This window comes from Neopelma chrysocephalum, unplaced genomic scaffold (assembly GCF_003984885.1).
Source record: "Neopelma chrysocephalum unplaced genomic scaffold, ASM398488v2 Primary Assembly neopelma1_97027, whole genome shotgun sequence".
Classification (NCBI taxonomy): Eukaryota; Metazoa; Chordata; class Aves; order Passeriformes; family Pipridae; genus Neopelma; species Neopelma chrysocephalum.
The window spans coordinates 3,194,364-3,211,736 of record NW_020925669.1 but is presented as its reverse complement, the minus strand read 5'-3'; the positions used below and the strand labels follow the sequence as shown (position 1 = coordinate 3,211,736).

The following is a 17,373-nucleotide window of genomic DNA, read 5'->3' as shown; positions in this document are numbered from 1 at the left end:
TGTGCAGGACTTGTTGTTTGGTTTGCCCTTGTGTCTGGAGCCCAGATGAGACCAGCATCCTCCTGTGCAACACAGCAAAAAGTCCCTCTGGAGCAACATCTCACCCAAAGACTGACACTGCAGTTGCGAACGGGCGCACAGACACTTCAGTTTTTCTGCGATGTCAATGCAAAAAGTCCTGGAGGACCATAAACTGGTTCAGCCTGCTGCAGGACAAGAGGATATCTTCAAGGTGGGAAATGGTTTCAGTGAGGCAGAACATAAAACCTGTGCATGTGAGCCAATCACAAGTTGGTCACTGCTGCTTGTCATGAGATGTCAGGGCATGGAAAACCTGCTATAACATCACCTAAGTTGCGACCAGGTTGTCTCACAGACAACCTGTGCTTTCTCCCTGCTGACTTGGTTTAATTCAAAGCCCTGAAATACAACAGAAGACTTTCTTATCAACTTCTAAGTGTTTTATATCAAACCCCAAATGCTGGAGGACCAGCTTTCAACACCAGAAACCCTTCCCTGAGCCTGCTCCAAGGTGTGCATGGGCAGTCAGTTTGCAAACTGAAGCTGTACACTGCCTCAGAGAGGAAGCTTACTGCTTTGACACTGCCTGCTTTGCCTCTGTAATCATCTGGCTGGTCCTTGCTATACTTTGCCTCTTTGGGCCTAACAGGGCTGTCCAAGTGATTTCTTCTCCATCATTCATATGGATGGCAGAGACTGAATGGTGTTCAAAGCCTGTACCAGAGACTGCACCTGATATCACCAAGAAAGCCAGTCTTTCCTCATAGGCTGCATACTCTAAACAGAGGAAAGGCAAACAGCATTACTCATCTGAAGAAGGAGGCAAAACTTGTGCTTTAAAAGAAAAAGAAACAAATGCTGATGTTAGCGCTCAGAAATATCTATATTCTTCAGAACACTTCCCCAGTCTCCACTTCCCCAAAAACACACCCTTTCCCTGCAGTTTATAAAGCCCTTGTGGCACACGGTGCTGTGATAGTCAATAAAAGCAAAGATAAATAATTTGCTGATCAAATAAAGTTTGTAATGTTGTAGTAAATGGTTTACTTAAGTTGCAGAGTATTAAACCACGATGTTATGTTATTGTGGCGAACTATATCCTATTGTATTGGGCGGGCTTCATCCTGTTATGCTGATTGTAAACTTTAAATGTACTTGTAAGGAGGAAATGCATAAAGCTATATAAGAAGGATGAGGATGCGCAGGCGCAAGTGAATGGGTTAGCCGGAGGAGCCTGGGGGAGGACCTGCTGCCTTCATCCTAGGATCACCTGAATGGAAGAAATTGCAGCATGTATAAGAGGCAGACTGGGACTTTCTTAACTTGCAGACTGTCAGCTAACCCCCTACCAACAAGATAGAGTCCGTGCAGTAGGAGCCAATGACGTGGCGAGAAGAAGCTGGGAGGGGAGGAGATTGCACCGTGTATAAAAAGGTGGGCTCTGGTTTCTTGAACTTGCAGACCATTGGTAGAGCAGGAGACTCCTCGGCCACCCAGCGCTGTTTTGCTCATTTGACTTTAATAAATTTTGGTATTTTAAATTTTAAAATTATTTGTGATCTCTTTGACTATAACAATTTGGTGCTGTGATTTGGATCCAGACCTTCTGTGCTGTCCTCGTTTGGATGGTCCTGGGGAGGGTCTTCTGCGGTACAGATTCTGGATATCTGACCGAAATCTAAGACAAATGAGCAAAAGAATATACTGCAGTTCCCCGTAATTTTTGTGCACGAAGATCCGAACGAAGAGTCAGGAGTGAGTATTTGCGATTCCGTTCGGGATCCGAACGAAGACTCAGGAGTGAGTAAGTATTTGCGGTTCTGTTCGGTCGGGGATAAGGGTTCCTGGAGTGTAAACGATTGAGACGTCCTTTAGGATGAATGGAGTGCAAACCTCCAAGTAGTGTGGTTCTTATAGCCCACGAGGGCGTAAGCCACGAAAGGAAGGAAGCGAGTGTGAGTGTGTGAGAAGGCACTTTTGGAAGATGGGACAGAAGAAAAGTAAATCTTCTGCTCCCATGGGTGACTTTGAGGTAAAGTTACCAGAGGTACCTCAAGATAGTCCTCTGGGGATGATGATAAAATATTGGAATGATTACCCCTCTAGAGAAGGGAAGACAAGAGAAAAGATGGTACACTATTGTATGGAAGTTTGGGGAGGAAAACAGATAAGGCAGGACCATCTGTATTGGCCAGTTTATGGCTCATTTGAGGATTGGATTTGTCAAGCTTTAAACATTTATGTGCATATTAAGGAACCATTTTGTTTAGAAGAAAGTGAATACGCTAGTTTATGGATAAGATCAGATACCAGAACCTATTTGTTCCCCTTAAAGGAGAAGAAAGGGCAAGGGAATAATTGGGATTTGGGAGATTCCCAGAAGTCACCTCCACCGTACATCCCACCTCTGCCCATGCCTGCTCCATGACCTCCGTGCTGCGCTTCAGCCCAAAATGGCCACTGGAGTGTACCTGTCCCCACTGCTCCTGCAGAACCGGCCCCCACTCCCCCTGCCACAGCGCGGGAACCCTCTTCCTCAGAGGCCACTTCCCCTTCCACAGCGCGGGAACCCTCGTCCCCGGAGACCACTCCCCCATCTTCACCCCCGTTTACCGAAAACGGGAGAATGACAAGAAGTGGGACCAAAGGAAAAGGAAGGAGGGAAAATCAGTTATACCCTTTGAGAGAAATTGCAGTGGGAGGACAACAACCGGGGATAGGATTTGTGTCGGTTCCCTTAAGTTCAGGGGATGTGAGAAAGTTTAAAAAGGAAATGGGAAACCTATTGGAAGACCCTCTCGGTGTAGCTGAGAGGTTTGACCAGTTTTTGGGTCCTAATACATATACTTGGGAGGAAACGCAAGCAATTTTGGGAATATTATTTACTGCCGAAGAGCGGGAAATTATTAGAAGAGCAGGGATGAGAAATTGGGACCAAAGGCATCAGCAAGGTCCAGCCGCTGATGTTAAGTGGCCCCCTCAGAGGCCCAATTGGAACAATCAAGATGAGGCTCATCGAAATCATATGTCTGACTTACGAGACATCATAATTCAGGGCATTAGAGAAGCTGTCCCTAGAGGACAGAAATAAAGCATTTAAGGAACACCAGAAAAAAGAGGAAACCCCCACAGAATGACTGGAAAGATTGAGAAAAAGTTTACAGCTTTATTCCAGCCTTGATCCAGATACTGAAGTGGGGCAAGTTTTGCTTAAAACACAGTTTGTAGTAAAATCATGGGAAGACATTAGGAAAAAGCTAGAAAAGATTGAAGATTGGCAAGGAAAGGTTTTGGATGAGCTACTGAGAGAAGTTCAGAAAGTGTATGTATGGAGGGATGAAGAAAGTCAGAGAAGGCAGGCAAGGATCTTAGTGGTGGGTGTAAGGGAAGGACAAAGGGGAAATAGGGATCAGAGACGAAGGACTCCTCGTGGATCTGGCAGACGTTTGCCTTTAATAAATTTCGGTATTTTAAATTTTAAAATTATTTGTGATCTCTTTGACTATAACAGCGCTGTGTTCACAAAGATTTGGCAGCTCCTTGTGCTTACATCCCATCAGCATGAAAGTATCCCTTGGACTCAGCTTCCTCCTGGCTTTCATGGACCCAGGTGAGTTTTTTGCTAGGACCTGCTGAGTTGTGGGACACAGAAGAGATCTGAGAATGGGTGCTTCGTGTGGGAGGCTGTTCCTGCCATCTGAGCCATAGAAACACCTCATATGGGGGGATTTGTGCTGCAGAGGGGCGACCAGTCTCAGGGGATCTTTGGGTGCTATGAGCCAAAGTGCAGATGAGGGTGTTGGCATTTACAACATGACACTGCAGTCTGAGTTCACGTGGTGCTCACTGCTGGTCTGGCCAGGAAAGCTGTTGGAGTGACCCAGGTTACTCTGAGGCAGACAGACCTTTGGTCAGCTGAGTGGGTCTCTGGACAAGTTTACCACAAGCTTAGTGGCCCATTTATTTTACTTGTGTCCAGAGTTGTGTGACATTTTAGACATTATATGTCATCTCGGCTGTCCTTCAGCTCTGCTACAGAGAAGCACACATGTCTTGGGCCATACCTGACACTCCATGAAGATGTTACAGTCACTGCAAGGTGCCTCAGTTGGCACCTGGGTTTCAGGAGCTGATACATGCCTGGGACCTATTAATCTATGCTCTGGACCCTTGCAGGTGTGTGCCATGGAAGACATCGTATTTGTCCTCTGTTGATAAACACTTTATTCCTTTCTAAGTGTTTCCTGCTGACAGTCTGATATTCTGGTCTGCTTAAGGTGTTCCAGCAGGTAGTTGGTAAAGTGGTTTCCCCTAATGCCTACAAAGAGATACACAAAGAGATAATGCCTACAAAGAGATAATGTCTACAAAGGAATTCTCCAATTTTTACAGAGCACAGTCAATACCCACTGGCAGCTCTTGTTCTCCAGCCACTCAGGTGCCCCTGCTTACTGCAAAGAGAGAATTTGGGAGTTGTGGATCAAGGGACACTTGAATGCCTGCCAGGACTGAGGGGTTTGTAGGATTGCTTTCATCAGCAGCTCCAGGAAAACCCCACCACAAATTGCACAATGCAACAGGAAAAATAAGAGAAGAGGAATGTGAAAAGTGCTGATCAAACACTGAAGTCAAATGGTAATGAAAGGGGAAGTGAGATCCCTTATGACTCTTACACAGGAATATGTCCTCCTTCTTTCCCCAGGGACATGCCTTCAGTGTGAGGTTTGTCACAGCATAGGAAGAAGCTGCTCTGGCCCCATGAAAACCTGCACTGGTGGTGAAGATACCTGTGGCATCATTCTGCACGAGGTCCTAATAGGTAGGTGAGACATCTGCTATATCTGTGTGCCATTGTAGCTTTCGGAGTAGGGCTGGGGCAGGTGTCTCTCTCCCCACTTCTGTCACTGGTATTATGGTCCACCCTTGGTTAAACTGTTCATTTTCCTTTTACTGGCAGAGGAGCCAGAGATCAGGATAGTCCAGGATTGAGAAAGCTCTCTATTCCTCTGTCTTGAGAAGCAGCTTCTTACTAGAAGGTTTTGGTTCTTAGTTGCGGAGGGGAGAACCATGAGCTACACTAGGCTGCTGACATCTGGCTCTGAGGGTGCAGTGGTGACGTGTGGAGAGGGAAGGTGGCCTGCATCTGACCCCCTTCCTTGAGCAGGGAAGGGGACACCAGACAACCAGGCAGTACCACCAGGGCTGACCTATCACTGTATCACTGTAATCGACATCACAGAATAGTTTGGGTAGGAAGAGACCTTGAAGATCATCTCATTCCAATGCCCTGCCCTGGCCAGGGACACCTTTCACTAGAACAGGTTGCTCAGAGGCAACGTCCAGCTTGGCCTTGAACACTTCCAGGGATGGGCCATCCACAGCTTCTCTGCAACCTGTACAGTGCCTAATGACCCTCAGAGCAAAGAATTTCTTCTTAATACCTAATCTAAATCTACCCTCTTTCAGTCTGAAGCCATTCCCTCTTGTCCTGTCATTCCATGCGCTTGTCAAAAGTCCCTCTCCAGCTCTCTTTTAGCCCCTTTAGGTACTGGAATGTTGCTATAAGGTCACCCAGGAGATTTCTCTTCTCCAGGCTGAACAACTTCAAGTGTCTGAGCCTGTCCTCACTGGAGAAGTGAGTCTAGTGTAGCTCATGGTTCTCCCCTCTGCAATTAAGAACCAAAACCTCCCAGTAAGAAACTGCTTCTCAAGATAGAGGAATAGAGAGCTTTTCCCATCCTGCACTATCCTCTAACCTGCAGGCCTCTAATGCCCAGCTCATGCTTCTTTATGCACATTCTGCTGAGCACATGGTCCATCGCAGCCACAAGCATCCTGACATGGGCAAGTCTGGTCTACACCATCAACCAAGCCCAAAAGGTGTAACGGGGAGCAGAACAGTTAAATTGAGCCTTGAGGTGCTTCAAGGATGAAAGGTGACTTTGTTCAAGCAGAAGGAAGATGTGCAGCTACTTAGGAGTTGGTGCAGGAGCTATTGGAATGGGAAGGGAGTTACCTTGTGTTTAACAACTTGGCACTGCCTTCTGCTTTGTTACAGGGGGAATGGCAATCCCTACATCCATCAAGTCCTGCATGCAATCCAACATGTGCAACCATGGCCCTGTCACCATGAACTATGGGAAGGTAAAAGCAAAGAGCCACATAGCTTGCTGCACGGGTGATGACTGTCGAACCATCTCTGTCTCATGTAAGCTCCTTTTTTATCCTTATAGCCCATCCCCTCTCTGGCCCATCCCAAGGTGAGGCCTTCCAGGCTAAACCATGACCTTGGTCATTCCTCTCATACCCTCATTAACACCAGTTACAGCCCATCTCTTTCATTCCAGTGCCACCAGATGACAACGTGCCCAACGGGTACCAGTGTCCTGCCTGCTACAGCATGGACTCCTTTCAGTGCAGTCACGAAATCGTAAACTGCACTGGATCTGAAACCCAATGTGTTGACCTTGCTGGGTTAATGAATTCTGGTAACTGCCTTTTATTTGGGCTGTCTTTCATGTTTTTGGTAAAATGGGTGAAACTAGTCTAAGAGGAAGCATCACTGAGAAATAAAAACAGGTAAAAAGTGTGGGGAAAAAAAAAGAGGAAGAGCAAGAAACTGAAAGGGGAAAGCTGAAAGTTTAAAGCTGATCAAAGGGCAGGGGTGTTTTTTTCTTCTTTCTTCCCCATTATGCATGAATAACTGCTGGACTTCCTCATAGCGCAGCATAACTGAGGTCAAGAGGAGAACTGGCTTCCTGAGGCAGTCTGATACATGGGCATGTAACAAATCTGACCAAGGCCCTGGACCTGCTGGCCCTAGCTAAGATGTATGAGGATGAATCTGGATCTAAGCTAGTTGCCAGCTCAGTGGAGGTTTAGGCGGAACTACACAGAGCCATTGGCTTTTCCATGAGGTGATGCTGGGAACAAGATACTGTTATAGTGGTGCTTCTGTGTGTACAGAGCCAGGGACATAAACACTGCAGCTGAGCCTTTGGGGTACCCAAAGATCTTCCTTGAGAAGGAACTCCAGTCTTATAATGACTCCTTCAGGACTCTTTTTTCCACCCTTAATTACACCTGTGATTAGAGAGAGGAATGCCTGTTTCCTGGTCACTCTCCTTTCCTCCCATGCTGCAGGTAAAGGACTTCCACCTTTCGTGGCAATCCCACCTGTGCTCCAGTAGACAGGAAAACTAAGATGGAAATTAAAGGCAGCAACACCTGCTGTAGAAACAGACTGAAAAAAGTTATCTTGTGTATGATTATAGATGAAGTTCCTCTGAGTTGATAATATCGCTGGGAGATGATGTGATGCCTGAAGGTCTTTGCTATAGACTTTTGAAAATGTGTTGTCCAAACCCTGAATTAGATCATGTTTCACAGAGACAACATGAAGGAAAACGAGAATTTTCTGAGTCACAGCAATGGAAATAGAGTGGTGGAATTATTTCAGTGTATCACTGAAATAAAAATGCTCCTAATTTGTCTTAACTTGATTGATCAGCCACTGTAGATAGAGAAGACCTGTGTGGTGTGATTAGCTATGCAGAGGAAGCAGAGGTGTAGGGGAACACAGGAAGGTGAGGAACTAGTGAGGCGCCTTTACAGGTTATTTGTATCTAAGATAAAAATGCCCAACAGAGTATTCCAGCCCTCCATAACCTGCACAGCAGAGAAATGTGAGCAGTGTTAGCAAAAGCAAGCAACAGGAACAAAAGTATCTGTTTGGAGAGTTAGGCACCCAGCACCTGCTCAGCTCTCCTTCTCAGGTAGGTGCTCCAGCGGTGATAAAGGACAGGTTCAGGTTTCAGTGGGCATGGCACCATGTTTCGCTCTTGGTTTGGCTAAAATCTTGTAAAGCCTTCAAGGATGGATTAATCTTAATAAATGGCTCAGGCTATATTGTCTTTGAGACTTCTCAACCCCATGTAAAATATGGCTGAGAGATTGTCATACAGTTTGAATGCCATGAGAGGTCGCGAGAGAGAAGGAGGCAATGAATTCCTGGAATAGTGTCACACAGCCCTGGTTTCTTTAGGAAGCCAGACAAAGTTTGAACAGAAGAATCTTTAAATGTAAGAAAGATAACTATTTAAGACCTTTTCAATTTTTAAATTTAAATTACTAGAAGTTTTAAAAATCATCTTTATTCAGCAGAAAGAAAGAAGACAAACCCTAAACCCTTTGTATTTCAAGTCAACCAAGGTGACCTTGCTGTTTCTTCAAATTTGTTCAGAGGATGAGAACAGACAGGAATGGGTTGGTGGGTTTAGAGCCAACTGGATGTAAGGAATGGGTAGTTCTTGGGTTGAAAATGGGGACTGCAGTGGCCAGGGAGGGAATGACTGTGGGGTCTGGGTCCACTGACACATGGCATGTACTTCTCCTCCTGTGTAGCTGGACTGACTGTGAAAGCTGCCATGAAGGGTTGTACCACCGTTTCCGAATGCACTATGGCAGGAGATGGAAAAAACAGTGTGGGGATGATGGACATAAAGCTGAAGCGGCTCCAATGCAGACCAGCTACTTCTATGGACAGAGTGGTTTTTGCTCTTGCCCCTCAACACACCGTCTTCCTCCCTCTCCTATCAGGATTCATCCTGGAGAAGGTACTTTTCTGACTCTCGCTAGTGCTGTGTTGAGCAAAACCCATGACAAACTCCATCAGTGGTTTCTATCTCAGTCCTGTTCGCTGTAGCTTCTCCGTGTGGCGAGTTTGTTTTCAGATTAGCTCTGCTTTCATGTTTTCACAGAATAAAGACAGTACTTGCACTTCTTCTGTTTCCTCATTGATTTAATCTAATTTAAAGCTTCTTCATAGGTTCAATTGTGGTCAGTTTTGTGTTGCATTCTCTCAGTGCTTTGTCTACCCTTGGGACTGTGGGAGACTGCATGAGGTGCTCAAACACTGCACAAGCAATGGGAACTCTCAAGGCAGCCCCAGAGTTTACACCCACTATCTCAGGATAAGTGGCAACTTTCAAAGCCACTTTTCCAGGCTCTGTAAAGGACTGGAGGTGAGTTCCTGAGAGGTTCACTCTGGTTAGAGAGGTCACTTGCACCTTTTTCCTTCCCTTGTACCCTGTTTGTCTGTGGTAGGAGGAGTCCCTCAGCACAGAGGGCTGTTTGTGGCCCTGGGCAGCCCTGGAATGGTCTTTGCTTCAGACATGAGTCAGTGACCCTTTGCTACAAGCAAACTGCTCCTGGCAAGAGTTTTCTCCTCATGGTTTTTCTTGCCTTACCAGACACTCTCCCATTCAATCTTAAGTTCCATGATTATCTGGAATAAATGCTTACCTCGGGAACATTTAGTTTCATAAAATCTATGTAAGTACATTATCCCTGAACATATCTCCTGTACATTCATGCAGAACATTACATTACTGTCCATGGCACCCCCACAGCAGATCTTGATCCGCTTCAATGGCTCAACCCTTTGCTTTCTGTTCATTCCACTCCAACCTGTGATGTTATCGGGATGGAAAAACTGAGTGGGGCTGTTCAGCCTGCTCAAGACTTGGGTGAGACACGTTCAGGGAGCCGTGGTGCTGGTGGGGTGTTTAGGGGAGGACAAGGAGGAGAGCAGACATCAATATTTGTGACAAGGGTTTGTGGTGCAGAGAGGAGAACCAGCTCAGTTTTGACCTCTGACTCAATGTTGTGGCAAACAAAGCTGTTGCCATCTGTGGCTGCATAAATGATGGAATGACAAGTGGAAACAACCCTGCATCTTTGTGATGGATACACTAGTGCTTGGTCCTGTTCCAGTATCCACATTTTTAAATGCTGTTACAAATGGAAAACATGAAATAAAATGCTTTACAGTGAAAGGAGCATAAGCCTGTGATTTTACTGAAGACAGAGATGTGACTTGTTTACAGGCTATAAACACACTTGTATAGAAATGATAAAATCTTAAAAGGTTCTTTTATACATGGGAGTACAGCAGTAACCTGACAAAACTAAAGGAAAAAAACCACACCATCAATGTGCACAGACCGCAACCATTAGAGCAAAGGAGTGACCAGTTTTTGATGTCTGAAATCCAGCATGAAGCCCTTTCTGAAATGCTTTAGTTGCAGGCAGGTTAAAGGCAGCTCAGGCAGAGCTGGTAGAAATGTGATAGACTTGAGTATGGAGGAAGGTGATGAAATGGTGAGGCCTTCTAATCTCAAATCTGGCGTCTGAGGAAGGAGATGATGCTGAAGTGTGTTCTGATAAAAGCAACACAAAAGGCAGAAAAAACCCCTGGTGGCACCAATTTACAAAACCAAATCAAACAGTGGGATCTCTTTATCTTGAGCAAGGACTGATGAACAAGCAACACTTGCCTCTGAGTATCTGCAGGGTGTGACACCAGAGGAGGGAGCATGTCCATAGATTCCCTGCAAACAGCCATTCTGGGGAACAGAGTTTAATTGAGGATATGCAGCAAGGAGCAGCCCCTGAAGTCATAGGCATGTTGGGCAGGGCCAAGGAGAGATGAGGCCAAAACTCATCACAGTAAGTGGAATGACTCCTGCTGATTTGAATGGGCTTTGAACCAGGCCCTAGACACCAAACTGGGTTGTTTCCATCTGCAGTTTCTCCTTGTAATATATACAAACCCTACTCCCACACAGAGGCACACATGGCAGACATGTAAATACCAGATCCTCCCTTAGATCTTGCAGATACTTCAGCTACCAGGCATGTGAGACACAGACACTTGCAGCTCTGAATGGCTGGATGCTGCCCTCCCCACCCACAACACCCACCGTGGCAACAACAGCCTTGATCTCCCCCTTTGTAACGTGAAGAGGGCTCAGACCTCTTCCCAGCCAGTGGAAAACTGACCCTGTCCTGCCATTTCCCTCTCTCTCCTCTGAGGTTTTGGTTCTGTCCCAAAATGCTGAGCTGGCCAGAAAGCCTGGTGGCAGAGAGAAAACCTGTTGGTGATCTGAAACAGGGAGATGGACGTGCAGGAATTTTGCTCAGCAGGCTGGTGATTTTGAAGGGTGGAGGGAAGGTGAGGATTTGATCTGTCATTTGGTGGACACAGCTCTGAGCTCTGTGGGTGTACTGGGGAGCAGCGGGGCAGGAGAGGTTAGGGAGAAGGGGTTGTGTGCAGCCATGTGTCGTGCAAGGCAGTTCTTAACAGATACTAAAACCCCTCAGCTCCTTCTTTCCAGCACATGTGGCTGGAATGGTTTTTCTTCCACTTCTTGAGAAGCATTCCTGTCCCTAGCAGTTTCATACCAGGAGCTCAGGACACCAGGACACAGTTTATCTGACCAGAGCTTGGCCTGGGGTTGTATTTGCAGAGGAATGTGAAGTTGTTTCTTTTATGTCATGACTATGTTTCCTATGAGGAAGCTTTTCCAGCACCCTGGGCTAGCAGGTTCAGTGGGTATTTTGGGGATTACACTTCTTCAAAGGCAAAGTGAAGATAATCAGTGAGTGAACAAGCAGTCTTTATTGCAGACAGTGTGTTCTGCTTCATACCAGAAAGATAACAATTTTTCCCGCATCTTTCAGAAGAGGACAGTGGGTCTTGGCCCATCTGACCAAATCAGGGCTACTGCAAAGGGTAGGTGTCTCCACCCAGCATGTCTTCAAATGCCTGGAGTGGCCGAGTCAATACTGTTCTTGGAGACCAGGTTTGTACTGACGGACCCACCACTGACAGAGACACCTCCGCTCTAGAACATAAAATGTTGGGTGGGAAGGATCCCAACCCCAGGGTGCTGTCCTTTCCTCAGAGAACATGTTTTACCTTATAGCTGTGCTCCACGGGTCACTGCACTCAGGAATAGGCTGATGTTGTGTCAAAACCTGCATGGTCTCGTCTCCTAACTCCTTGGACACTCCTACTGGATGAAAACCTGCTGTTCCCAAATTTTCACACATATATTCCCTTCTCTGGATTGCATTTGTGAAGAACAGCATTTGGTACCCATCTCTCTTGCTGACAACATGGAAGAAGTACATCTCTCTTCCTATACATATCCGAATTATGGCAGAACATCTCAGGATCATAGAATCATTTAGGTTGGAAAAGACCTTTGGGATCATGGAGTCCTCTCATGTACATGAGTGAATAAAAATAAAATTCACCACTGCACCTAACTTGGAACTACCTAATAAATCACTCCAAATGACCATACTTCTAAGACTTACCAGTTATTAGAACAGGAGCTTACGTGCAGGTCAGTATACAAGGGCTGGATACTTGGTTGCTGCCACTGCAGACACACTTGTTTGGTTTTTGGATGTCACAGATCACAGGAAGGGAAAGTTTCTTTCTGCAGTTCACTGCCTCCCATGGTCACACCCCATGTCTAATTTCATGTCCAGGGAATAAACTCCTGAGCCTCCTGCTCAGAAAACTCTGTTGTGCAATGACAGATTCAGGCTTTATGCTCCAGAAGAATCTCGTAGGGAATATCAAATCCTAGTAAAAGCTTTCCAAGCACGTTTCTGCTGGAAACCTCCTGGGATGGTGTGCCCTGCTAGAGAAAACATGAAAACTATTGGCAGATGATATCCAAAGGAAAAGCTGGTTGTGGGCAATGGGCCCTGTGCAGGCTAAAGGGCCCTGTGAGGTTACTGCTCTAGGAAACTGCAAAGCCCCTTGTGGACCTCAGATGGGGGCCCATCTCATAGGGCTTGTTGGATTCAAAGAAGTTGGTGCAATTTGGGAAGTAGCTTGTCGCAGCCTAGGCAAAAAGTCTGGTTGGAAGGTTAGATTCAGTGGATGAGCTTGTTCAAGTTGATTCCCTTCTGGAGAACTGTGTTGAGAACTATTGCAGGATGATGATCTATCACTGCAAGGCTCAGGGTATGCTCAGGGTATGCCTTAAGAAGTCAGGCTTTTAATATGTGATTAAGTTCCCATACAATGTATCTGTAAAAGGATGAGTTAAAATGTTTTAATTGGTTAAATTCCCCCCTCCTTTTTTCTTTATTGTGTTGCTGAGTCCATGACTGAGTACCCATGTACAGTGACAGCAGGCTGAAACACAGTTTTGCTGGCCAGAAGTTTTTGAGAAATATGACTCAGTCTCCTTGGTCTAAGACTGTAGCTGTAACTTTATTTATCTGCGTCATGGTCTCAAACCTCTGCTGTTCACTCAAGAAATTTGCAGACACAAGCATGGGAAAGTCTTTTTCCCTAGAAAGGGGACTGAAATCATCAATATCTGCATGGTGGAAAGAGGGATGCTGTAAGAAATTCATTATGATGTTACGAGATTCATCAGATTACAGGAACTGATGATCATAATGCTGTAAGCTGCCAAAGCTGCTAACAAGTACCATCAGCCACGAATGTCCCCAGACAGAGTGTACGTGGTGCTTAGGACACTAACGACCTGTGGGAAACAGAAAAGCCATAGAATCACAGAATCACAGATTTGTTAAGGTTGGAAATGACCTTCAGGACCATAAGGTTCAACCTTTGACTGAGTACCTCCATGCCCACTAAACCATATCACAGGGTGCCACATCTACTTCTACTGTACGTGGCAAGTAGACCTGGTCATCAACCAACATCATTCAGGTGTTAGTAAGTAATTAACCAATAACATTAGCCATTTCCAGCTTCTCTTCCCTCCAGTTCTGAGTAGAAATTCCTGCCTGTGGGCTCTGTTCCCATTGGCTGTTGGGGAAGGTTAGGGGGTGAGCAGTGACAGACAGATGTGGAAATTCCTGTTTTGCATCTAGATGGCTGAAACTCAGTCCCTGTAGAAAACCCAAACAGCTCGGACCAGACCCGAACTGTGCATCTTCCATATGTCTTTCTCACTCATTTTTCATGAAGAATTATTTTGGTGTTTCATGGCTGGTTAAACAACAAATATTTTGACTCAGACTGTGCCAGAGGGAGACTCTCATCCTGTTTAGGATAGTCCTGAGCAGGAGAAGGGGACGAACTGATGGGGGATCAGAAGTTACTGGACTCTGTGAGGTTCATTCCCAACACATATCCGCCCCCTCCCATGCCTCCACCCATGCTGGCACCCTGGTTGTGGCAGTTCCTCTCTCTGCAGCCCATCTGCAGCACGTGAAGAACTGCTTGACCCTCCCCTTTCTAAGACTTACAGGAAAGTGGTGTTTGCCTTGGTGGTCTGTGGGACTTACTGGAGCCCTGCAGCTATTTCTGGCACAGGCTCTTCCTTCCCCTGCATCTAGAGATCCTGCTGCCACAGTCCCAGCTCGGGAGCAAACCCTCCCTGGCTGAGCTGTGCTTCCACAAAACCAGCAAACCCGCACCAGCTCAGCTTTTCAGCTCTCTGATGCCTTAAAACAACCCACAGGAAGGAGCCAGAGCAAGGAGGGCTGGTTTAAAATACAGGCAGTTATGCTGGCTTAGGGTTTCTGACTGAAATGAGAGCTGGCTGGCAGCTCAACATGGGGACATACTGGGCAGGATTCCTCTGAAACTGGGAAGAGAAAAACAGAATTTTATTCTCTTTCCTGAAAAGATGCTTTTCTTTTGTTATTGTTGGCAACTGTATGGGGAAGTTCATGTCTCTGTTTTCCATCCTGTAACAAAAAGTATGTCTTTCTCAAGGAGAATTCTCTAGGAAGACATAAGCTGGCATCAGATTCACCTTTTTCCTCTGAATTTTTGGCTTTTTGGTTTCAATAATGGCTAGATTTCTTCATCAAGGCAGAAAGTCCATAACAAAATTCAAAGAAATAAATTGAGATTTGATGCCCCAAGCTCGACTATTCATCTCTTAGTTATTGTGTATGCAGGCTTCAATGACAGAAATGAAAAAGAGTAAAATAACTGGAAAAAAATCACTGGTAGGGGCCAATGAATGACAAAAAGCTGAAAAAAAAATCAAAATTTCACACAAAAAATCAGCCTGGCAGGGAGAATATTTTCTGATGTGGACTTGGCAGTTTGCAGACCTTGATACCACGTGCTAAGGGTGTAAGGTCCCTTCCCTATTCTTATTCTGCTTTTTCTGATTGTGCCCTGGATCAGCACAACAAAAGACATAGTAAAAACTCATAGCTGCAGCAGATGCAGAGGGTGGATCTTTCTAACATAATTTTTGCTCACTCCTCTTCCAGCATTTTCAGATTTGCTTGTCGAAGACAAGATGTTCAACAGTTTCAGGAAAAAACATAATATTCCAGAAAAACAGAGATGGAGAAACATCAGGAATCATCAGAAATTGTACCCTTTTGCAGCGCTGAAAGAAGTTGCAACGCCTTTGGTTTCACTGTTTTTCTGTGGAGCTTCTCCAGAAAATCATCAACCAGGGAAACCAGAATTCCTAGAGAACCATGTGGGCTCTTGGTGGGGTCACACAACAAGGTGTGAGGATGCAATCTCTTGGTCCTTCATGCAGATAAATTCCCCAACCCAATTTCCGCTCAGTCACTGAGTGGGGATGTCAGTCAATGAGGAAAGGGATTCCATTTCTCTTGACCATGTCCTTTTCCTGCTTAGGAGCAACACACAATTTAATAGCCAGTTAGAGGCTGTCTTTCATCCCAGGTTTTATTACTGCATTTCTACTTTCTTTCTCCCTTTCCCTCTTTGATCTTTCTCATAATTACTCACACTTTCTCAAAATTAGCTTGAAAGTGACTTTAATGAGCTCAGAAGAATCTTTTACACATTGCAGCAAGCATGACCTCACACGTCCACTGTATTCCTAATTGATATTGCAGGTTATCCCATAATAAATTGGTGTGTAAAGTTCACAGTAGTGTCATTTGTCAGTATTTTTAAACCTACTTGCCTAGGGAAATGAGGCATTGCATTTACTTTTCCCCCTCTCTTTGTTTCCTCTTTCCCCACTATGTCCCCAAAAGTATGATTTCTACCATACTTTTCATCTAGTAAAATATGTCCAAGATTTGAATTTGCTCACAGTTTTGTGAAAACTGGCAACTGGATAGAGCAGAGAGATCCACATTATTGCTGCTCCCTGCTCCTTCCCCACTTGCCAAAGGCAGAGTTCTGCACCATATACACCTTATTGGCCAAGGAGCACTTATATCCTGGGTAATGAAGCAATTCAGATACAGCTCTAAGCCACCCACAGCACAGGACCTAAATCTCCAGCCAAACTAGTAGCAGACCCTGTAAGGAGCTATGAGTATCAGTGTGGAGGCGGTTGGAAGGGGAACTTAGGAAAGAACACCTCCTCAGTGCCATTGGTCAGAGAACAACTTATTTTTAATAGTGGCTTTTCCCCACAAAAATAGTTTTCTTGTCTTCATCCTGTCTCGACATAATTCTCGTGCCTTTGGCATCTACAACAGCACTGGGTTCTTGGACGCTGCATTTGGTGCAGGCAGCATGGTGTCAAAAGGGATCACAGGCCACAGAGAAAAGCCATGAAAGTGGGGAAGCTGCTGCTTGGCAGGAGCTGTAATGAATTTGTAAGGGGAGTGAAGGCAGGGGAGGAAGCTGGCTTCCACAGAGGTGCTGTAAATGTCCCCTCCACCACTGGAGCTGATCCCCCACTTCTTTTTGCTGTTGTTTCTGACTCCCACTGGAATCACTACTTACTCACATGCTCTGCAAACTGGGAGATAAGCAGAAAACCAGAGCACTAGCAAGAGGACCGTGGACATGTTTTGTAAGACACTTCTTGGCATTGAATACTGAGCTACTTTGAATATCTGACTGCTTCTTTTGTGCCTGAAAGGTACTTGATGAATTTGAGAAATGTACTCCAACTCTGAAAACTGGGCAGCTGCAAAACTGTTTTCCTTTATTTGCTTCATCTGGGTCTGCCCAGACATTGCTGTACACCCTTGGGGGACCCCACTTACTTCCTACAGAGGTGCAGAGTGCCAGCATAAGGCATGTGGCTGCACTCCCTGCACAGCAGGTGAATTTTCTTCATAATCCTCAGGTCTGTTGGTCGCTGTGGATCAGACTGGGGGGACTCAAGAGCAGGATGTAAAGAGGACAATACTAGGAGTACATCCAGTGTGTGGGGGGGTCATACAGTTCTCTCTCTTGTAGCCAGTAGAGCATGAGGTCAGTCATCTCTTCCTGTAGAAAGTCTTGCTGTGCTGCTTGATGCTTTGCACAACCATCAGCTTAAGCAAATAACATGAGTTTGGATGCAGCTGCTAACCAAAAGAATCTCTTCCTTTGGGACTGCTTGCTGGGATATGTGGTAAGAATGAGGGGATATTTCCAGAAAACCTGCACAGGGTTTCTGGAAATGCTCAGACATCTGAAGTCTCAATGTTACTACTGTGACTGGGAGAGACCTTGAAACTGTCAAAGCCAGACTCATCTGTTGAGGGCAGGGTATTTTTTGACTAAATCTTACAATTTTATTACAACTTCAGTTTTTAAAAATCTTACGTTTTACATCTGCT

At 45.5% G+C, this 17,373-nt stretch overlaps 1 protein-coding gene across 1 annotated transcript; it reads left to right on the top strand.

The window, feature by feature from the left end:
- The first annotated feature begins 704 nt into the window (after positions 1 to 704).
- Positions 705 to 8,799, top strand: PINLYP (phospholipase A2 inhibitor and LY6/PLAUR domain containing). Its single transcript, XM_027671078.1, has 6 exons — positions 705 to 990; positions 3,534 to 3,631; positions 4,724 to 4,840; positions 6,080 to 6,229; positions 6,369 to 6,509; positions 8,425 to 8,799. Exons 2-6 carry the CDS (start codon positions 3,583 to 3,585, stop codon positions 8,646 to 8,648), a joined length of 681 nt encoding a protein of 226 aa, XP_027526879.1. The 5' UTR covers positions 705 to 990; positions 3,534 to 3,582; the 3' UTR covers positions 8,649 to 8,799.
- The last annotated feature ends 8,574 nt before the right edge of the window (positions 8,800 to 17,373 follow it).